At 37.8% G+C, this 23112-nt stretch overlaps 2 protein-coding genes across 4 annotated transcripts; one reads left to right on the forward strand and one right to left on the reverse strand.

Annotated features, from left to right (window-relative positions):
- Positions 1–5204: 5204 nt before the first annotated feature.
- plcd3b (phospholipase C, delta 3b) lies at positions 5205–17491 on the reverse strand. Its single transcript, XM_079477142.1, has 15 exons — positions 16940–17491; positions 15650–15811; positions 13237–13465; positions 12672–12801; positions 11333–11558; positions 10945–11146; positions 9992–10133; positions 9660–9812; positions 8569–8691; positions 7772–7922; positions 7537–7653; positions 7280–7458; positions 6895–7030; positions 6489–6638; positions 5205–6404 (listed from the first exon to the last, which is right to left on the reverse strand). The coding sequence occupies exons 1-15, from the start codon at positions 17088–17090 to the stop codon at positions 6277–6279; spliced, it is 2379 nt and encodes a 792-aa protein (XP_079333268.1). The 5' UTR covers positions 17091–17491; the 3' UTR covers positions 5205–6276.
- A 598-nt stretch (positions 17492–18089) lies between these two features.
- Positions 18090–22776, forward strand: acbd4 (acyl-CoA binding domain containing 4). Of its 3 annotated transcripts, XM_079476540.1 has the most exons (11): positions 18090–18319; positions 18530–18674; positions 19057–19177; positions 19331–19415; positions 19508–19628; positions 19715–19810; positions 20104–20204; positions 20297–20501; positions 20588–20802; positions 21110–21157; positions 21320–22776. In XM_079476540.1, exons 2-11 carry the CDS (start codon positions 18587–18589, stop codon positions 21443–21445), a joined length of 1206 nt encoding a protein of 401 aa, XP_079332666.1. In that variant the 5' UTR covers positions 18090–18319; positions 18530–18586; the 3' UTR covers positions 21446–22776. The 3 variants fall into 3 exon arrangements, with proteins under 3 accessions (XP_079332666.1, XP_079332667.1, XP_079332668.1); XM_079476541.1 differs by lacking the exon at positions 18530–18674; XM_079476542.1 differs by lacking the exons at positions 18530–18674; positions 19057–19177 and having other exon boundaries at positions 18123–18319.
- Positions 22777–23112: the final 336 nt, after the last annotated feature.

Consider the following 23112-nt stretch of genomic DNA (forward strand, 5'->3'; position numbering starts at 1 on the left):
TAAAACGTGCATTCACTTCCTGACCCCTTTTATAACTGCAATTATTCATTCCTCGCTTATCACTGGTATTGTTCCGTCTCCCCTCAAAACAGCTGCAATAACCCCCATTCTTAAGAAACCTGGAGCTGACCCCAGCAACTTTAACAATTTCCGTCCTATTTCCAACCTCCCCTTCCTTTCTAAAATTCTTGAAAAAACAGTTGCTTCTCAGATTCATGACCATCTCACTCAAAATAGTCTATATGAACAGTTCCAATCTGGTTTCCGTCCCCTCCATAGCACCGAAACAGCTCTTCTTAAAATCACCAATGACCTCCTCCCGGCTGCGGATTCTGGATTACTGACAATCCTCATCCTCCTGGACCTGAGTGTGGCTTTTGACACCATTTCCCACACCATCCTCATCGACCGATTAGTTTCACTTGGATTATCTGATACGCCCCTGCACTGGTTTAAATCATATCTCTCTGGCCGTACTCAGTTTGTACAACTTAAAACTTTCAGATCCCACTCTGCCCCCCTTTCCTCTGGTATTCCCCAAGGCTCTGTCCTTGGACCCCTTTTGTTCATTATCTACCTTCTCCCTCTTGGCCACATTTTTGTAAACATAACATCCAGTTCCATTGCTACGCAGATGACACCCAGCTCTACCTATCCACCAAACCAACTACATCCCTCCCTCCCACATCTCTTTCAAACTGCCTTCAGGAAATCAGATCGTGGTTCTCTCTAAACTTTCTCAAGCTTAACAGTGACAAAACTGAACTCCTCCTTATTGGCACCAAATCCATCCTCTCTAAAATAAATGATTTCTTCATCTCCATTGACAATTCATCTGTGTTCCCCTCCCCTCGGGTTAAGAGTCTGGGTGTCATCCTAGATAGCACTCATCATTTCAGTCCCATATTAATAACATCACTCGATCAGCATATTTCCATTTACGTAACATTTCTCGCTTACGCCCATCTCTCTCCCCCAAAAGTGCTGAAATTCTTTTTCACACCCTGGTCACTTCCCGCCTAGATTACTGCAACTCTCTCCTCTATGGTCTACCTGACAAATCCATCCATAAATTACAACTAGTACATAACTCTGCTGCCCGTATCATTACCAGAACCCCTTCCATCAGTCACATAACACCTGTCCTGAAGCAACTTCATTGGCTTCCCCTCAAATATTGCATCATTTATAAGATTCTCCTCCTTACATTTAAAGCCATCAACAATCTCGCCCCTCCATATCAAGATACCCACACGTTCTCTCAGGTCCTCTTCCTCCATTCAGCTCATCGTCCCACATGCTCGCCTGGCTACCATGGGGTTTAGAGCTTTCAGTTATTCAGCCCCATATCTCTGGATTCTCTGCCCCACTACATTCAACACTCCACGTCCATAACCATTTTTAAAACTCATCTTTTCAGACAGGCATACTCGCTTTAATTTTTTATTTGTTTTGATTGTAAGGACCCTACTCTTTCGCCAGTTATTGTTATTATTATTATTATTATTGATTCAATGTTTAATGGATTGAGTGTTTTATTGTTGCTTTTGTAAGGTGACCTTGAGTGTTGAGAAAGGCGCCTATAAATAATATGTATTATTATTATTATAAAAGCATCAGTAAATAAACATGACATTGAATAAACAACAAATGGCAAACTAATCATAAATGCTAACAAACTGCAATACTAAAAGCTTACAAACGGCAACACTAAACAGTGTTGCTTGTGCTTTTTTCCACATTTCTTCGTTTCACGACTGTTTCACCCATACATTTGGGTGGCACTCTCAGCTCTCTGAGAGTGCATGTTTTACCGCCTTCCACTTTTTCTTAAAGAAGGTCTTGACGGCCTTTGCCCCGTTTTTCTTTTGCGAGGAGGTTCCTTATCGGTTGTAGGAGGCTGAGAACCGTTTTGTTCGGCCACTTTAGCTGCCCACTATACAAAAAAAAGAAGACAAAATACTGTCCAGAATGACGATGATACTCTTGTACAGCTGCAGATTTTCCACACGTTTTCAAGTCAATAAATGTAAATTAAAGTGCTTTCGTTTCAGATACGAGTTTTTACATTTTAATTATCCATATTTACAACCAAATCTGAACTATCAAAAATAGATAGGCTATTGTACATATAACAGAGACCACATATTGAATAAAACACAGCAAACAAGCTAAACTTGAAAACACGTCTTACCTTTTGTCGCAGACCATCAAGTGAATAAACATATTGGTACTTGGGTAGTAAAGCCCAATAATCTATGGGCTAATTCAAAAAGAAGCACAAATAATTAATACGATAAACTATGACTGTGTAATACATTTGGTAATTATTCACATATAGCATTACTGATATTATTCGTTTCACAATTATATTAGTATGTATATAGTATACATCTGACTTGGGTGAGTGAGATTGTTATGTGACTGCGAAAATAAAAATATTTTATTACCAAAACAGTCTTTAAGTGTAGTGGTCAAAATGTGCATAAATATTTTGAAGTAAAAATACAATCACATTTAGCCTTCTGTTTTAACTTTAAATAAATTAAACAGAAGGACATTTACCTCCTCAGCGATTTGTGTCATTGATTCCATGCTTGCTTTTGCTATAAATGTACAAATAAAAACGTGATTAAGAGACATAGTTCTTGCTTTACAGAATTGATATTAGCTGCATGTTAAGAAGACGTACTTCACCTATTACAAACACATCATCTGATGACATCATCGCCTCATCGAATAGCGATTCCATGCTATACATTGCTGTGCATAACTGACATTAGCAACATATAGAGAAAATGTGTTTTACCTGTGACGAAGACCTCTGACAGGGCATCCTCAAAGTCTGTGACTGCACTCATATTTGCTACAATTGTAAAAATAAATTCATGAATGGACATTGTTCTTACTCTGTGTGAATATATTATATATTGCTGTGCAGATTCGACACTAGCCAGATACAGAAAAGATATGTTTTACCTGTGACGAAGACCTTGGGCTCCTCAGAAGGCCGAGAGGCAACAACAGTCAGTTCCAACTGTGAATCTGTGTCGCCCTCTAGGCACTGTGTGAAGACGGATTTAATCCCCTTCCATTTTCTTGTGAAGAAGGCCTTGACAGCCTTTCTTTTCCTTTTCTTTTTTCCAGGGGGTTTTTCCATCCACGCTTCCTTGTTGTTTGTAGGAAGCTGAGAACCGTTCATTTCGGTCATCTGAGCTGCCGTCTATACAAGCCATAATAATAAAAAAGAGAACATTGTTTAGAATAACCAAGATAATACTCTTGTACAGCTGCAGTGATACAGAGAAATCACAATTACAAGTGCCTCGGATTGGCATACAATACAATACAATCTGTATCATTTATACACTGGGTGTCAGAGCATGTTTTCAAAGTCAATAAATGTCAATAAAAGTGCTTTTAAGGTGGAATAATGTGTGAACTAATCCAAAAAGAAGCACAAATAATTAATACAATAAACTATGACAATACAATAGACAATACGTTTTGTAATTATTCACAGATAGCTTCACTGATATTATTAGTTTTGCAAATCATGTATACATCTGACTTGGGTAGGTGAGATTGTTATGTGACAACGAAAATAAATGGATTTAATAACCAAAGAGTCCGTAAATTTAGAGATCACAATGTGCATAATCTTTTAAGTAAAAATGCAATAACGATTAGCCTTCTGTTTTAACTTACCATTACAAGAAAAAAATTAAAATAAAGGACATTTACCTCCTTGGCAACTTGTGTCATTGATTCCATGCTTGCATTTGCTATAAATGTACAAATAAAAAACGTGATTAAGAGACATAGTTCTTGCTTTACATAATTCACATAAGCTGCATTAAAAGAAGATTTACAGCGATTCCCTGCTTGTGTTTATGCTTGTATATATGAAGAAAACATTGATTAGACATTTCTGTGCACCCTTGGACAACATATAGAGAAAATGTGTTTGACCTGTGACGAAGACCTCTGACAGGGCGTCCTGGAAGACTTCGTCCTCGCTCATATTTGCTACAATAGTAAAAAACACTTCATGAACGGATGTCGATATTTTTCTGTGGGTATGTATCATACATTTGACACATACAACATATAGAGAAAATGTGTTTTACCTGTGACCAAGACCTCGCGATCCTCAGAAGGCCGCGGTTGTTTTTCTTCTCCAGCAACGCTGCAGAAAGGCGGAATCCCGCGAAAACTTTGAGGTTTCTGCATGGGATTCTCTTCACTTTTAACGGAGAAAAATCGCAAAACGTTCTCAACTCGAAAGAGAGTCATTGCTGTGACTGACACGATCAGCGCGTGAACTGCAAATGATGTTTGTAAATCCTTGCGCGTGAGGTTTAAACGCTCGCTGCGGCGTGACGTCATAAGCAACGAGTTGGGTTTGAAGCGCCGATCTAATCAGATTTAAAGCAAAACAGTATATAGGTTGACCGAGTAACTAACAAACTGTTGATACAATTCGTAAATATAACTTTCTCTTAGATCTGGTTTTATTTGTATATTGTTACGATCATTTTACAAATTTTGCTAAGACACTTTTCCACACATTACGCGTCTAAAATGACAGTTTGCATAAATTGGCTGAAAAACACAGATGATCATTTTATTGTGTCTATGCTTTCACAATGTTTGTCATTTTTATTTAAGCTAGCGCTCGAACCCTAATAATGTAAAAAGGAATATTATTACAAGCCCGTAGGCAGGGGGGCTTCGAGTGGTTCAACGACCCCCCCCCCCCCCCCCCTATTATTCATATTTCAGTAAAGTTCATTAAATCTATTCTGTTGTTAGTGTGGTCTTTAAACTTATGAACTGTGTATGGACTGACAAAAGTGTTACATGAGGAAGCAATTTGACAACAACGCAATAAATATTTTAGGAGCATCAAAAAGCGTGCTGGTTCAGATACCAGCAGACAAACTAATCCAGCACGAAATATTTGAACCTCATAATTAAATACAAAAGAAGAAAAAATGCAAAAAGGTCCACTTTAAAAAAAACTCCCCTTTCAATAGGCTGGCTACAGACCTGTATTAATAGTTTGTTTTTCTTTACGTTTTTGCTGTCGCACCACTGGACACAAACGGTTTATCCACTACCCATACACAGAATGTTCCACCGTTTACCACAAGGTGGCAGTGATTCCCATCTCACAGTGATCCAATATGTGTAAAAAACATCATGTACAACAATGCATTTATTTTTCTTTGCACATACATGAAGATATACAGGATAATATGTAGACCTCACAGTGTTTTTGAAGTGAATTCATGGCAAGTCAGCAACACACAGCTACAAACATTAAAACCGTGCACAGTATTTACTTTATGTTAGAAATTATTCTGGAACTGAGATCCATTAAAATACTGAGATTACTTTAACTGGCTTTGTTAAAATGATTCATAGTGTTAGCTCACTTCATATTTTGGAATAGCTTACCTGCTTTAGTTAGTATTAAATAGGCATCAACAATATACTAAACATTAAAATTGAAGTTGAAAACACCGCTTGTCCAAATCTTATAAAAGTAACCTGACGAAAAACTACCGAAGCCAAAAATACAATTAAAGATTTAAAAACGTCCTAAAGTCACGATACTATGACCTGACTAAAGAAATGTTAAACATGTAAACATGTGTTTATAAATAATACTTCAAAAGGTTTTAAAGTTGTTAACATGGCATCATATTGAAGACATACATTTTTTTATATATTTAAAACTGTAACATTGAAGTAGTTTAGAGAGCTCAGTTGTTCCTAGGACATGAAATAAGGCAAAAGGAGTGGACGGGCTCAGAGATTGTCAAGAAAACCTTCAAGTCACACCATCTTTTAGCTGCATAGTAAAAAGACAAAAAAAAACCTAAAGCAATCCATTTCTGATATAAATGAGAAACATGCTACTTAAGATGTGCTGGTGTAAAGACCCGTTGCATATCAAAACTATTGCTTTTTGTCTTGAAAGACACGCTACATAAGAGCATAAACACATGTATTTCTTTTTTCATTAATCATGTATCAATACTAAGTACTTTGGGACATGCTTACATTTGAAATGGCTTTACACCGACCTTGATTTGGTGTCTATAGGGCACTTTTTTCATTGAAACATGTAATTATATCTGTATAATCACTGTATAATCTATATGTAATGTAACAGTAGAGAAATCAGTCAGTGGTGACTATTTTGGTTCTCAGAGTTGCTAAAAACTGCCTTAGAAAGACTAGCAGATAAGGATGCATGCTTTTTTCTTAGGCTGAATGTGCGGCTGTCTTCCTGACAGGACTGCTGTAGCCGGGTGTAACTTTAACATGAATAAAGAGTGTGGAGGGAGACATGCTGGAGCCGTCAGCCCTCAGCAGACGTACGTGCCTGTAACCTGCAAGAGAGATAATACAGAATGTGCATATGCAGACACAACTTTTACTGTGTAAGGTACTGAATTACAGAAAGCAGCGCGTACCTGTACGCATGCTCGTGAAAGGAAGAGTTAACTGGCCCAGGAATTCATTCCTGGTCGCGTAGCCGTGATCCTCAACCTTGAAGCGGATCAACACCAGCTCTGGCACGTGTAACTGGAACTTGAAGGTGCAGTCCCATCTGGGGTTAAAGCCTGAGGAAGAGATTTTCATTCATGAAACACAAACAGAAAAAAATGAATGGCTTTTAAAAACATAATATTAGTTTGGCTTGATATATATTAGTTCTCTAGAAATGCACAAATTCAGTAAATAACCAAAACAATCACACAAACACACAAAATAGTTTTTTAAATATAAAACTCAGTGATGGGTAAATGAAAATTGCGATCAGACGATTTATTTTATAATTCTGGCAGCCATATTTTTTCTCAAGAAATCCTATAGTACCATTATTGTCGATGCGGTGCGTCTTCTTTTTGTTGTTGTCTATGGGAGCCCCATAAATCTCCACCCACACAAGAGGATCCACAATGGAGCTGAGCTTCTCTTTGTCAGGTTTAGGCAGCTGCTGTGCTGATATCACCTGTCAAACCAGACAGAGATCAGTGAACGACTGAGTTTTGAAAGACGAGCAAACACTGCAAAGGACTGACAAACATTATAAACCAGAAGCCATGAACTCAACAAGAAATAGTCATTGTGTTCTGCATTTGATGTCGTGCCGCTCGTGCCTTCATCTGGGAAACCCCTTTATTTTTCTGGATAGTAAAAAGTAGTTGGGACAATTATTTCTAACCTACGTGATGTCATCAAAAAGTGCTCTGTAGTTTACCTTAACGGTGAGGAGCATTGGGTTGTGGCCAGGTCCTCCTCCAGTATTCTCAGGGTTAAATTCGGAATCAGGTGACCAGATAAAGCTCGGCTTCAGCACGTAGCCACAGCGGCCGTTGGGTAAAAAACGGCCTCTGTTTAGATCCATCTCTTCACATTGGGTTTGGAAGTTCAAAGCCACTGCAACATCATTTTTCTGTCAATGGTTTGTAAATCCTTAAATATATAAGATAAAGTTGTATTTCTGCAAACACTTACCCATCTGACAACCGGCATTCCACATCTCTTGAGGATTGTAGTTGGAGGATTGCAGACGCTGACCGGACGGGTAGATTCTGCTCAGTTGCTTGCTATTGTGACGCACAAAGAGCTTCCCTACAAATTATAAATGACAAATTTAGCGAGAACTTATCCAGTGTGGTTTTATGCATTTGAAGGCACAAATGCTTTGGTTGTACAATAGTGTAATGTAATGATTACCGCCACTTAGTACCTGACTCTTTGATAAGTTTCACCGCATCACTCTCAGAGAAAGAGGCCATTTCATTGGGTGGTTTCTTGGCAGATTTATCAAATCCTTTGAAGGCAACACTGCGGGTGTAGACCACCAGATCTGACAGCGCTGGACTCAACTTAGACCCTTTCTGAAGAAAAGCAAAAGCACGCTGGAGAGCAATACAGAGAAACATACACACCAACACATGCATGCAAACACACAGACACGACAAAAACACAACTAGTATTGAGACAAAGCGAACATGCACAAAAACAAATAACGCTAACAAACACTACAATCATATTATACATGGGTGGTTCACACATAGCTGTGACGTGCAGCTGCCAAATTTTCCTCTATAATAATTTTGAAATGTTTTTGTGTCCAGGCTATCTGTAAACTACACATATATAAAAACTATTTGGACAAGCAAAAAAAATGAGTCACAAAAGCCACTTTACGACCATCCGACTAAACCCTTCTCGGTACGGATAGATAGAATCTGGTAGCTATCCAAGAGGCCACAGCAAATGTTTGCATTTCATCTGCATAATTCGGGCCAAAAAATGGTTTGCAAATTGCCTTGTGCTGCACCCAGCTCAAGTAGAATTATAACCGTGGCCATCTGCTACAGAACCGTTTGGCCTGACCGTGGAAAAGCGGCTAAATATAGCACAAAACAGTGAAAAAGATAAGACGGGAAGTGCAAACTGTACACTAAAGCCTCTGCTGATCATGCATTAAAACATACAGAAGCATGACATGCACTACAGACAGCACAGATACACACAGACCTTCCGGGCTTTAGGTTTGTTTTCAGCTTTGGATTCGTCCTCTGAAGAGCTTGAGTCAGAACTGGAGCTGTCCTGTTCCACCTTGATCTTCTTTGCTTTTATTAAAATCTTTCCTTTTAAGTCCTACCACAAAACACAACAACATACTATGCAGAATTTTACATTGTAAAACATACCCATACAACATAGTGTAATAATACAATATTAAATCATATTTACAATATTAATTTTCTTGTTTCTTTTTATTGGTAACCAAACAATAGAAAGTTAATTATTTGTTATGTAAACAGCGGAACATTGCTTTATAACTAAATCATTTTTCAGCTATAAGTGATGTGGAGAGACACTTGTCTTGTGGTTATATTGTGAATTAAGCATCACTATTGACCAATCAGTCTCTAAGGCCCGGTTTCAAAGACAAGGCTTCAGGCTAGTCGCACACTAAAATGAATGCGTGACCTCTCTTCACTGAATATAACTTGCCCCGAAATATCTTTAAATATATCTGTGTCATTGTTTCGTCTCAAGATGCACACCAGTAATGTATTCTTCTATGGCATTTTTATTAAAGCGACACAAATTTCTTAATTCCATGAAGGCAAAGTCCTAGATTAAGCTAAAACGTGTCTGTCAAACCGTGGTTAAGAGCGGTATTTTCTAAAACCACAAAAAACCTTAAAGGGATATTTCACCCAAAACTATAAATCCTGGAACAACTCTAGTTGTTCCAAACCTCCAAATCCTGTTGAGATGATCAAAGGTGCCGCAGAACTGTTTGTTTTCGTAAATTCTTCATATTATTTTATTATGTGTTCAACAGATTATTTTTATTATGGTAGTGAATGGTGCCCCAGAAATGTCAGTTGCTAACATTCTTCCAAATATCTTCCTTTGTGTTAAGCAAAACAAATAAATTGACACAGATTTGTAACCACTTGGTGAGTAATGCGTGCCCGAATTTTCATTTTTGGGTGAACTGTCCCTTCAAAAGGAGTGCACAAGACACAATTCTAGAACTGTACTGGTACTGTAAAAAGTACTTTGAAATGTATTTTGCGTCGAATAGAGAGTATGTCATATAAACACATTACCTCAGGTGATGGCAGGCACTTTAGTGACTTGTCATTGAGAGGTTTTTTGAGCAGTTTGTCTCCCAAAATGGAGCGCAGTTGCTGGGCCATGATCGTCTGCTGCTCCACAGAGCAATGGTTCTCCAGAGATAGAATCAGAGGATACGGGGAAGCCTAGAAAACAATCAATGCTTCTAAACATATTGATGTATTGGTGTAGAAAAAGTTATGATCATGTTATTCTTTTGAGCCAAATTAAAAGGCTCTACAATATTTTGCATACATAGTAAAAATAACCAATCCTCCATGAAGAAAGTCATCACCAGTGAGTAATTTTTTTTTCTTTTGCTCACCCTGAAGGCATATTCAGTTATGGCCCCCACCACCTCCCTGAATGGCACCTTGGATGTGAGAGTGTGTCCATGGTAAATAACTGGCTCCTTTTCTCCATCCCAGCAGTCCAGCTCGACACAGCGGCACCCGTGGCTGAGGGCCCTATACCACAAATAAACAAATAAATATGCATGCTTGTGTGCTGTGTGGTTAAATGCGAGTGTTATTAACATTATTTGGTTAATACAACTGTGGAAACTTGTGTGCTGTGCACCAAAAAAATATCTCAAACAGTGAAGTCAAGATCTATTCTCACATTCTCAAGATCATTTTGCACGTCATGATATGATTCACGATGCAATTTTATTAAAAGCTGTTTTTTTAATGAGTTGAAACAAATTAGAAATGAACAAGTTCCCTTTTATTATTTCTCAAATGCTGCACATTTCTTTGTAAAATCAAATATATTTTGTGTCAAATAACAAACACAACTTTTCTTTTCTTGGATTTTTAAGAAATCAGCATCTTCACATTTTCCCAGTGGCCCCTGCTGTTCAGGACTTGTATTGCGGTACTTTTAATGAATGTGTCAATATTTTTACTGGAAAAAAGTGAAAAACACAGCTTGTGAAAATTATTATTATTCGTGGTGTTAGTGAGTGAGATTTTAAGTTGTTCCAAATCTTTATACATTGTTTTGTTCTTTTGTGTTCAACAGAACAAGTAACTTCCTGCTTTTGGTAGTCAATGGTGGCTAAGAACTGTTTGGTTACAAGCATTCTTAATTTTTCTTTCTGTGTTCATCAGAACAAAGAAATTTAAACAGATTTGGAACAACTAAAATGAAAATGAAGATGGAATTTTATTTTTTTGGGTGAACTGTTTCTTATACGGCTCATATAGACAGTCCAGTGTTTTGTAAACGTTATCTTCTTAAAGGGCCAGTGCTGCTTTTTTGTGATGTATGCTGTACTTGATGTAAGGGTCCACGCTGCTCTCGCTGATCAGCTGGTCTTTAGTGAGGTATGTGTTGTGTGAAGAGGAGATAAAGTAGTCAGTGAGTGGACGGCTCATGTCCTGGTAGACTCTGCTGTGGTCCGGGTTGAACACATCATTCTCTTTAGACAACATGTACATTGTGAAACCGTTGGGGGTCATGAACTGGTTCTCTTGGGCTGCATGGGACAAAAGGAGATACATTTTAATGAATCGTAATCAGAATGCAAACTGCTAAAATTGTGGGACATGGTGTAACTTCCAAAAGCCTAGTCAACAAGTGTTTTTGCATAATAATGTAGATTTTATTTTTATAAATACTTATGCATTCCTGTGTTTTACAATCAAGAGTAAAGTGCAAATACCCCATTTGTTGAGCTCGTAGCTTAAAATGAGGCTCTGAGCGTGTACGAGCGTGTGGTCCTCTCCCTGGTCTTTTAAGAATTCACGCAAATCCACAGTGGACAGAACACAACTGTTAGCCGAGTACTGACTAAACACTGCATCCAGTTCGGGCCGACGTAACAGCTCACGACAAAACAGCTCGATCTCCTCGTGTTCCAGTCGGCCATCTTCTGACTTGTCACATTTCTGTCACACAAGCAAAGCAACAGCACCTGATGATCCACCTCAACCAAAATTCTGAGACACTTTTTAAAACACAGGTCCTTATATGATCCTGTCCTTCTTGTGGAAGTTATAGTTTGGAGTGACAGGATCATGACAGTCCTATGTCTTGTTTCTGTGTTCGGAAGCACATGGCCTTCGTTTGTATCTTTGTGCCATGTGTTCGCCTGACTTGCGTGTTACCCTGCCCCCTTGTTTTCTTATTTATTATTCTGTTATCAGCTCACGCCCCTTCACCTGCCTTTGATTCTGCTTAAATAAGAGTTTTGTTGAAGAGCTATCTGCATCTGGGTTATGTTTCATTCACATCATGACACATTCATCATTCACTTCCATTTTATGAAATATGGACAGTTTTTACTTTCTATTTTTATTATTTCTACAAAATTTAACTTATCTTTAAACAGAAGTAAGTTTTTTAAAAAGGAATAAGGGTACGAGGATCACAAAGATAAATGTTTTGGTAACCTGTTCGTTTTAAGGCATGGTTCACACAAAAATTAAAAGAAATTTCCAAAACTGTATGAATTTCTTAGTTCTGCTGAACACTAGGTAAGACATTTGGAAGAACATTTGTAACCAAATTGTTCTGGGGCACTAAGAACTTTCCTAGTATGGAAAAAAACTACTAGGCAATAGTGCCCCAGAACTGTTTAATTTCCATATTCTTCTAAATATCATCTTGTGTTCAACAGAAACAAGAAATTGACATTTTGGAACAACTTGAGGGTAAGTAAATTATGACAGAATTTTCATTTTTGGGTGAACTGTCCCTTTAAGGCAAGCTCACACTACCCCATCAAATGCCAACATTTCAAAAATGTTAGAGTAATGCTGTGAAAAATAACTGATTTTCTCACTGTCCCGGTAAACACCAACAGACCAACACACTGTACTAAAAGTGTCCTTGAATGAATCATCCAATACAGATGTAACTCTGTAGAAAACTATTCACCTAAAAATCTGTTACTTCCTTAGTGCTTATTATTATATTCGTGCTTTTTAGCATCACAGACAGCGCTACTCTGTGATTAACATTTCTCAAAGCACGCCAAGTGTGGCTGTAGTAAAACTGACCTTGAAGAGGCTGGCAGCATATTCCTCATTCAGGTCAATGTTAATCATCTGGAAAAGCATCTGGACCTCTTCGTATGACATCTTCCCGTCTTGGTTCATGTCAGCTTGTTTCAGGTAGCCATAGATCCAGGTGAGGGGGGTCAAGGGTACATAGGTTATATTTTTATGGTCTATGAATCATACTTTTTTGCTGCACTGAAAGAAATAAACGCTAGATCAGTGGTTCTCAACAGGGGGGCCGTGGCCCACAAGGGGATCCCAGCTGACTTCCAAGATGAATAACAATTTAAAATGAAACAAAATGTGCGTTGAAATACATTTTATCAACTAAAATAAGTTGATATTTCTTATGTCCATTTTTATATTGAATAAACAAATCCAGTTAATAGCAAGCTCTGAAATATTTTATTGGGTAGAAATTGGAATATTGTTAAAAGGTTGAGAACCCCTGTGCTAGATTACCCACATGAAGTAACTTAATTGGTACTAAATGACAGATTTTTCTATTTTAATTTGATTACGACCTAAAAAAGAGTCTGGAATTGGATTTGCTGCTGAAGGATATTGCTCAAGTTTCTCTTTGTGGGTCATGTTGTTGACTCTGCCCTGCAGGGTACGAATACCACGGGCCCAGTGTTGGGCTTCCTCTTTTGTGGCACATTGGAGATCCAAGCTCTTCCTGTCTCCCTTGAAGACGATGGTCATACATTGTTCTTCTGGTACGGAGCCTGCCAGGTTTCTGAACACCTCGGCCTGACAGCCCTCTCGTACGCATTCTACTTCCGTCACAGAAACTGTGGGTAAGAGAGAAATGGTGTAGTTAGGTGTGGTAAAAAGGAAAAATGTATCAATTGTCATATTAACATGTACATGTATTCATATAATTTCACTATTCACATTATAACTTTATGTATTTTTTATGAAAAGCAAAACCATTTTAAACACAGATGAACTACTGCTATGCTACTGAAGAAAGAGTTTCATTCTCTGTGTAGTTACACTAAATGCACCAAACAAGCAAAACTAAATCTAAAGTTAGAAAAACTCCATGCCAATGTGGTGGATGTAGACAGCAGTGGATGGCAGTATGTCATGTAAACTGGGTTTTGTGTTTGTGCTCAATATGGTCCACCAGATACACAGTCTCTTTATTCCTTTCCTGACATTTCATTTACTTTTCATACAGAATAATTTGCTGGTTGCCGTGAGGCCGAACCTTAATGTTAGCTGTGTTAACAGTCATTTTAATACCCATTTATTAGGAGCAAACCTTACCCTGCCTGTGTTAACAAAGATTTCCCTCATGGTGGAAGTCACCTGATGTTTGTATAACTTTATTTATCACTGCAGCGCAAACACAAAGCACTCTGTAAATAAACTCTGTAAATCTCACTGTTATCGCGTCATTGCGGTACCAAAACAATAAATTACCATTTTTAACGTTCACCTAAGAAGTACTGGGCGGTTAAATAGCACAAGCACAAGACTGTAGAGTAAAGCTGATCTACATGTACACAACCTTAAAAAGATTTATGAGCATCACCAAAACATTAACGTAGAAGAAAATATTATTGCCTATTGGTCCATTCATGCATTAAAAGTGAAGGTTCACCCAAAAATGATAATTATGTCTTCATTTACTCCCCTCTTGTCATTTTAAAACTGTATGACAAAAGAAAATATTTTGAAGAATGTGGCAGTACCAGTTGGCACCCGTTCACTTCTATTGTATGGACACAAAACCAATGCAAGTAAATGGGTACCACCATTGCTCAGTTACCAACATTCTTTCAAATATCTTCATTTGTGTTCTGCAAAGGAAAGGAAGTCATACAGGTTTGAAATGTGCATCATCCTGAGATTTCTGCAACATCGTTGATCACCATAGTAGAAAAAACTTAAATAGTAGTCAAAGGTTCCCCAGCACTGTTTGTTTTCCTAAATATTGCAAATATCTCATTTTGTGTTCAATAGAATTTTAAAAAACTCGACAGTGGTAGTCAATGATGCCCCAGGAATCTCAGTTGCTAACATTTTTAACAGAACAAAGAAATGTGAAGGGCTTGGAAACACTTCAGGGGGAGTAATTAATGACAGAAGTTTCATTTTCGGGTGAACTATCCTTTACATAAATAATGCAGTTTCAATACTGGTCCAGAAGAACTTCCCGTTTCAGTTTTTAACATTACACAAACGTTTATATAAAACACAACATACAGAACATCTATACCGAATTATAAGGTTGAATGCAAGTATTATGTAATATTAAGTATAATTATGTATGTAAGATTTCAAAATAAAACATATGAAAAATAAAACCGGAACCGCCTCTAGCACAGTGTTTACATCTTGCGAAGTGATGTCTAATCTGTGAACCAGGCGATGTCATTTACTTTCTCTCTACTAGAGATCATTGCTGTCCTGGAGATACAAAAAGACATTGAAGATTGTCATCTCTCATACAGGCATTCAGAGCACAGCGTAGCGCACATGTGGGTGTTCTCACACACGCCTCAGCCACATCACACAAAACATGATCTTTCTAACTAGAAGCAATTATAGACCTTAATTCTAATTTAGGCCATGTGCACAGTTGCCAGGGCAATGATTATTATTCATGTGAACTATATGGTGCAAACCACAATGTGAAGGGCCGCTCTATTCCCTCCCAGCCGGAGACTGTAATTAGAGTGTATAGTGATGTTTAGAGAGAAGAGAGAGAACCCCCCTCGCCTGTACTGAAAATAGAACAGCCCTGTAATGACAACGCCGCGTGCGGCCAGTAGACCTGGATACCGCTGGTTTATGCAGCCATAATAAGGAGGTGTATTCACCGGGAGGGGCTCTTACAGTTCCACAGCACAAGACATCACTTTTCATCTGAATTAATGTTTCTTCAAACACTCATTCGCAGATCTCAACTCAGCACATTACATAGAAAGTCATATAATACCAAAACACACATATATGAAACTTACAGCACTGCTTGGATTTGTTGAAGGCCTTGTTGGATTCACACCAGACCGTTACTCCATCATCCATCAGCTTTAGCATGCGCTTTCTCTGCCAGCGTGGAGAACGCACCTTCAACATGTAGGAGCCCCGCATCATAGTCTGCACGTCTTCATTGTCCGGGATCCCTGCAGAGGTTCATTTTAACAGAATGTGAATATGACCCCATTCATGACTCGACCAAATAAAATGGTTTCATCACCAATTATTCACATATTAAGAATAATAGCAGGTCTAATGAGTCAAAGGAAGAATTTATTTTCCGATCCACCCACGGCGTTTGTTGAAATTGTGAGGTCTTTGTCTGCACATTCCTTAAAGGCTGTCCACTTATTTGGAAAGATTTCTACAAACATTATTAAACACGGAACACAAGACTTATTGTATTAAAAAGGGATGACTGTGATCTTTTTTGATACAACCTGTTCCGTTCAGTCAACTTTGATATAAAGGCAATCTGTTAAAAAAACATTTCCTCAGTAAACACCAATACAATTAGCTCTCACTTTATTCTGTGGATTAATCAATGAACGTCTTGAAATGGATCCCAAAGGGCCATTATCTCTTTACTGCCAAAGGCAAAGACAACAATTTGAGACATAACACTATAATATGTGGATACAGTTATATATTTAAGATCCTATCTTTATATGTAGACCTATATGATGATATATTATTCTAATATATAGTAATCTATTGGAATACATAACATGTACCACAATACAGAGGGCCAGAAGGCAAAATCACAAAACACATTTTATTTAACAATAAACACGCCGTATATGAAAAAACACACAACACTAAAATTATAATAAAAATGTATTATACATTAAATAAACACTTGTATAATGTGTGTGTTTATAATAAAACTGTAGTAAGAGTTTAATACAGTTCTTCTCCCTCCTTGGTTTGCTGTTATGATAAACTCGCCAAGCGATCTTGCACATTTCTAAAGTAACGCTAGAATAATGCTGAAAGAAACAAGTCCTGTGACTAAACTTCACGTGTTAAAATTTTAGTCATCCAATAAAAAATGAACCATTTTATATTTAAATCTGTTGAGGAAAAGGGATGCAATAACCACACATAGTTTTATCAACACCAAACTGCCTCTTTACAGCCTGCATTGCAATATTAATATCGTAAAAGTGGTAGTGAATTAAAAGGCATGCTCGAGTAGGAGTAAGAATATATGGGTCATGCAATTAATAATAAATGGTTAATAATAATAATAATAATAACAACACAGTTCTTACCCAGGTTTTTAAGGGGGTCGTCTGATTTAACATGGGACGTCCCGGCTTCATTCTTCTCCTTTCTCAACATGACGCAGTTTTGGTCCTTTTTTCGCCGTTTAAAGGCTGGAAGGTAATGCGGATAGATACACGAATGTCTCTCAGTCTGCATTTGTATGAAACAGCATAGACACTGCCCCCTGACGAGATCATGAATTTTAAAGAGCTGAACAGCACCCGTACCGTTACATGACAAACATCGGTTAAGTGTCTTATAAGATAAACACAGACCTACACGTATAAAGTATTGCACGTATAATAAAAGCACTGTTGCGGTTTACAATGAAGATTCTGTGCGCGATCTACTCAAATACATTATATTGACCGCCGATGTAAGAGCGTAATATATCAATGGGATTATGCAGCGACATCAAGACACAAATACAACGATTTTTGTGTCGGTTAAAAACGCCGAAATCAAACACGATGACGATACACATCAAAGGTCTGATCGCAGCGGGCTCTCGTGTGCACGATATGATTTCTTACCATAAAAAGATCCGCGCAGATTACAAAATTCTGTCCTGAGATTAGGATGATTTTACAAAATGTCTCCCTCTAGTGTTCTCAATATCAAAAGGCTTGTTGGCAAATCTAGCTTCAAGTTTAACGGACACCAATGACGTGCACGGGGAAAGTATTTCAAGTATTTGTTTAGGTATTTAAATATAAATGTATTTGTTTATGTTTTAAAATATTGTTGCATGTTGCTTCACTTCTGCATTACCAATAATAATAAGGACAGTAATAATGCGCTCCAGTAATACAGTATGTATTTGCCTACAAATTATTGTAACAGCAGACACACACAAACAAAGCCACGGAGACAAGAAACAAAACAATAATAAAAAAACGTAGTACAAAATCTTATTCAGTTAAGTGGTGTTTCAAAATATTATTATAAACACGAATATTTATGTCATAATTTATCTTAGTTCCCATATATAGTACATTTACAATCAAATATTCTGATTTAAATAAAAAAAGTGGTTTGGTATAAAAACATTTTCTTTTAACAAGTACTACAAAACCTTAAAATATTTTTCATTGGACCAAAAAACATTTTACATTTATAAGGATTGTATAAATGACGTCAAATGGTTACGCAGTCACACGTTTTTAGAAATAAACGTTTTGACCAATCATCGCCGTAAACACGTGATCATATGACTGAACCAGGAAGTTGCTAGCCGAAATTCCAAGTGGCGAAAGAGCCGTTTTCAGAAGAAAGCAGCATTTTTTTTATTAAGCAGCCTGCTACGATTTTTATAGGTTGTGATTGGTCGCTTTGTGTGTGCATTGCAATCATATGGCAGTGATCCGTGTTGTGCCACATGACAGGTGAGTTCGAGCTAAAGTTAGTCTGCTTGTCCTCCTGGCCAATAATCTGAACCAGAGACGTCAGAAAAGCTACTGTCACATGGACGATTTATTGTATAAACGAGGGTTTTAACAAATATAAGAGCAAATGATCTTCCGAAGCGTGCACAGTACAGAACATTGTATAGAACGTAGGATGACACGTGTGTCACCAGTGAATTTAATTTACAGGTTCCAGTTATTGAACTTTGGGCCGCAGGAGTGTGGAAAACATAGAGACCGTATGTTATGCCAACTATTGCTATGTCAGACACCGAGGACTGTCAAAGACGCTTTCAGGCGGCTGTCGACGTCATTCAAAGCCTACCCAAAAATGGTAGCTTTGCTCACAATCGACATACAACTGTAGAATGACATCATCACTAATGTGTAAATGACAATTAGATGTGTTCGGGTTTATGTGACTCTGCGCAGACCGACCGTCTTGTGACAGCAAAGTACCGCGATAGTGTTACCAAAGCTGTATTATCGCGGTAGTAAGATGTAATGTCGCCACGGTCTGCGCAGCCGCGCATTAAGTCGAACAAGCATTGTATCCACTCAATGTAAAACCCTAATAGCTTGTCATTTATTTCTGTAAATTTACAAATATAATATTGAAATAAATAAATACACAAACATTAAAGTTAATGTACTGATTACTACAAATTTTGCTGGAAAACATTTGACCCGTTTAATTGTAAACTGTGTTTGCACAGGTTCCTACAGACCCTCTTATGAAGTGATGCTTCGGTTTTATGGTTTATACAAACAGGCGGTCTGTGGCCCGTGTACAGTGTCACGTCCTGGCTTCTGGGACCCTGTTGGACGTTACAAATGGTTGAGTTTTATCCCGTTTCGCAGTCCATAATGTGCATAATAATGTACATTTGATCCTCTGGCTAAAAATAGAGCTTTCAGTACATTTATTTTAGGTTTAAGACTTCAAGCTTTAAGAAATGTTTATGATATGTTTTCCTGGTTTTGCGTCAGGGATGCTTGGAAACAGCTAGGGGACATGAATCACGAAACTGCAATGGGTGCTTACGTGGAAGAAATGAAGAAAGTCGCACAAAAGGTAGAGAGAAGACATCCTCCCCAAATAACTTTCCAAGTCAATAAATTGTGTTCTTGTTTAATAATTTTTTATTATATATATATATATTACAGGTAATAGATACCATGCCAATAGATGAAAAGACGGCATCCTTTTTCCACTATTTCGAACCCCTCTATCATGTTATTCATGATATGCCCAGACCTCCAGAGGCACTTGTAACTCTGACATCAAGTGTGTATGCAATTGCTTTCTAAAAAGGATATGTATTTGTTTGCAATAAATTACAAATATATTTATAATGTTTGTAAAATCCAAAGCACACGAAGTGAATAGACCAACAGAAGAACTTGCTCCTCAACAGCAGGACTTCACAGATACAGTCCCTGATGGTGACCCTCAACTGAACAACACAGGTAGTAGACAAATAAACTATGCACTATGCACAGAATATTTCGCACCAAAATCTCCTATCCAAGGAGATTCCAGTCTTGCATAAAACACTGCTTGTCATTTTATTACGATCCACCTAGAACACTGTAGAACACACCTGTTTATTCCATCTTTAAATGGCATTGGAGCTTGCCCTGGCTTAGATGACATGAACCAGCCTTGACCACCATCCAGCTGTTGAAAGATTTGACCTGTGCATAAGTAATCAAATCTGTGCACTGTACCTCATCAGTTTCATCACTGCATGTGTGTGCAGATCTTCTGTCTGTGGAGGTTCTGTCTGTGACTCTGGGGCCAGCAAGTGACTCAGAGAGTGAAGTCTTCTGTGATTCATTGGAACAGCTGGACACTGTTAAGGTATAAACCGATTCACTGCCCAACAATTTGGTTCAACACTCAGTACGGTTAATTTGACAACAAATGTTTTGTACCTTTTGATGTTCACACAGCTTGCTGCACTGTCGGATAATATTGAAAATGGGCATGCATATACCGAAACGTCTGGAGTCCAGGAGCATCTGTACAACCCTGTCAGTCAGGTGACTCAGATGGGTGCTGGATGTGGTGGCGAGGGGGCAGAGGACAGGCATGGTCCCCCAGTGAGAAGAAACGCAGGAAGAGAGGGGATGCAGCAAGGCTGGAGGGAACCTTCAGGTATATAAAGTCAAATTATTCTTTCATGAAAATCCAAAGAGAAAACAAATAGTGCTTTTGCAAAAAACTTTGTTTTTTTGTATCAGGTAATTTGGCTCGCCGCAATGCTAGATGGGCAGAGCGACCACCCTCAGGGTCTGGTTCAGGGGGAGCAGGTGGAAAAGATTCTGAGGGTGGGCCTGACAGACTGCAGGATGTTCAGGTGCAGCAGCAGATCATTTTAGCATTACAACAACTCAGAGAGGACATGCAGAGCGTTATGGAACGACTGGAGGTGGTTGAGGGACTTGCCACTGCAAATGTAAGAATCGAAACTGAACAAAATAAAGCCAAAAGGAATCATCTGATTTGTCCAACCTGCATGGTAAAGAACAAAGATAGAAATGTCTTGATTTGTAGAAGAGTTTAAAAAGTAGCTTAGGCGTTAGAAACATTAGAAACATTAAACATAACTCAGCTGAGAAGTATATTTAATATACAGTATACATATTAAAGTCCATTATCAAGTTTTTGGTAAGTATAAACTAAGCTCAAATATCTTATTGATCTTTAAGTTTGTATGAATTCTACGTCCAAATGTCTTTCATTTAACTATATTTATCTTTAAGGCTCAAAATTCACAATGGAGATCCCACTTACAACTGAAAGTACCAGAGGTAAAATGTGACATTAATGGTATGAATTTTAAAAAAGGAACTTAAGCAGCATTGCTTGCTACAATTGACTGAATGGCAGTGACGAGAACCTTAAACAAATATGTGTGAAGTATAAATGCCTTATTTTATTCTCATATATTTTGTTTTCTATTTTGCCTGTAGGAGAAATGGTGGCCATTTGACATCTCTGGACGCACGTTGCTGCTTTTGTTGGTGTGGCCTTTTGTGACTCAAGGCTTAGTGTTTCTGCTAAGACGGAGGAAGAAAAAGTTTCATGTTTGCATTTGAAATCAAAGAAACTCATGCTAAAGAATGATGAATAATATATTGTGGCTTTCAGTACTTTATGCACTGATTATTAGCCTCAAGTGAAGCTAAGAAATGTTCTAACCTCAGCTCTGAATGGATCTTATCACTTAATACAACATGAACAAAATAAGTGCAATTCCTAGAAATGCCCTGGGCTTAATTGTGTAATTTAACGTTTATCATGTGTTCTGTTCCGTGTAATTCTGGTTACATGTAGCTCTGCGCCTAGGCATCCAATGACTGTGAATAATGTATGGTAATATCTGTACTCTTACATTTTACAAAGCACCACAATGAAGGATACAAGTATTACTGCTCCTACTTATGTTGCAGGAAGCCGGGCGCTTAGTAGAACTTAGTGTAACGTTGCTGTAATATGTATTAAAAAGATAAGGGCCTTCACGTGGGGGATATGTCAGATGTCCACTTTGCTCTAGCTGTCACTCTGAAATGAAAAATGGAGAACCAGCAATAGAATATAGACCATATACACAAGATTTATTGTTCTGTGAAAGGAGAAATAAATGCTCTTGCATTGTACATGCAATATAACACTCGTCCACTTTATGGTAAGATATTAAATATGAGATTAGTAAGCAGTTAACCACAGACAGGTGGACTTGCTGGGTTGTGTAACTTTGTCATGCAGCAACTTGTAATGACTTCAAAGGAGACGTGAATACATTTAGTCATGTTTAGAGGAGTGGATCAAACTAAATGTTGAATCAGAAACGAATAGCGTTTTATATTAAATTCATAATTTAGTATGTCTTCTGCTACTATCTGGGTCACGTGCATCCCTATATTCACGGTGACATTTAAATCATTATCTAGATTCTTCGATATGTTATCTGAATGTTGTACTCCAGAAAACTCATCTTGATTTGTCATCAGTTTATTTTGGCGTTTAAACATATGTGATTTGTTAAACCATATCTTAGCACTTTTATAGGAATCAGGGCTATGCTATATTTGGAAAGTGTTTAACGATCTTTTCACTGAAAACTTAAAATCTTTAATACGCTTAAAATGTCAATGTTTATAAAAAAGGGCCTAGTGTTTTAGACGCTTCGGCTCTTAACAGATGTGAAGCAGCTAGCTAACTTCCCTAGCGTGACTTTCTCTCTGTTAGCAAAAACGTTACCCATCCAAACTAAGCGTCTCGTTCATAATTCACAAGCGTGGGTTGAAACGTGTCTCATTCGAGCTGATTTTTTATATGAATATCGTATTCTCGTCAACCTTGTGACTTTACAGTTAGCGAACCAGTATACTTTGCCACTAGCTAGTCAATAAACACGTCTGTTTTTATTACCTGCCGTTATACGTATTGCACTTTATTCGAAATGCATGTCAATATAAATTATGCTTTAAATTAAGACTTTTTGTCTTGGTTCTGAACAGTTTGCTTGTGCTAGCTTATTCGTGTTAATCTAGACACCAGTACCAAACTAGCTAGCTAGCTAGCAAACAAACAGAATGCTAAACAATCGCTAGAGACCAATTAAAAAAACGACCCAAGGACGTTTCATATTATATGTTCAGATGCTACATTTTTCTTCAACAAGGGTAAACTGTCCAAGTTACTAAAACTATAAGTTCGTCATCTTCGTGAATACAATCGGATCTATTCACTTTCAACCGTG

This window comes from Barbatula barbatula (genome assembly GCF_947034865.1).
Source record: "Barbatula barbatula genome assembly, chromosome: 16".
In the NCBI taxonomy this organism is placed as follows: domain Eukaryota; kingdom Metazoa; phylum Chordata; class Actinopteri; order Cypriniformes; family Nemacheilidae; genus Barbatula; species Barbatula barbatula.

Excerpts from the sequence above, each read along its gene's own strand:
- plcd3b (XM_079477142.1), bottom strand. The coding sequence starts at position 17,090 with ATGCAGACTGAGAGACATTCGTGTATCTATCCGCATTACCTTCCAGCC. Across the intron at positions 12,802-13,236 it reads CACAAAGAGAAACTTGAGCA|CTGGATCTATGGCTACCTGA; the intron begins ATATCCTTCAGC and ends GACCCCCCTCAC. Across the intron at positions 8,692-9,659 it reads AGTGCCTGCCATCACCTGAG|GACTTAAAAGGAAAGATTTT; the intron begins GTAATGTGTTTA and ends GTTTTGTGGTAG.
- acbd4 (XM_079476540.1), top strand. The coding sequence starts at position 18,587 with ATGCCAACTATTGCTATGTCAGACACCGAGGACTGTCAAAGACGCTTT. Across the intron at positions 18,675-19,056 it reads TCAAAGCCTACCCAAAAATG|GTTCCTACAGACCCTCTTAT; the intron begins GTAGCTTTGCTC and ends GTGTTTGCACAG. Across the intron at positions 19,178-19,330 it reads CCTGTTGGACGTTACAAATG|GGATGCTTGGAAACAGCTAG; the intron begins GTTGAGTTTTAT and ends GTTTTGCGTCAG.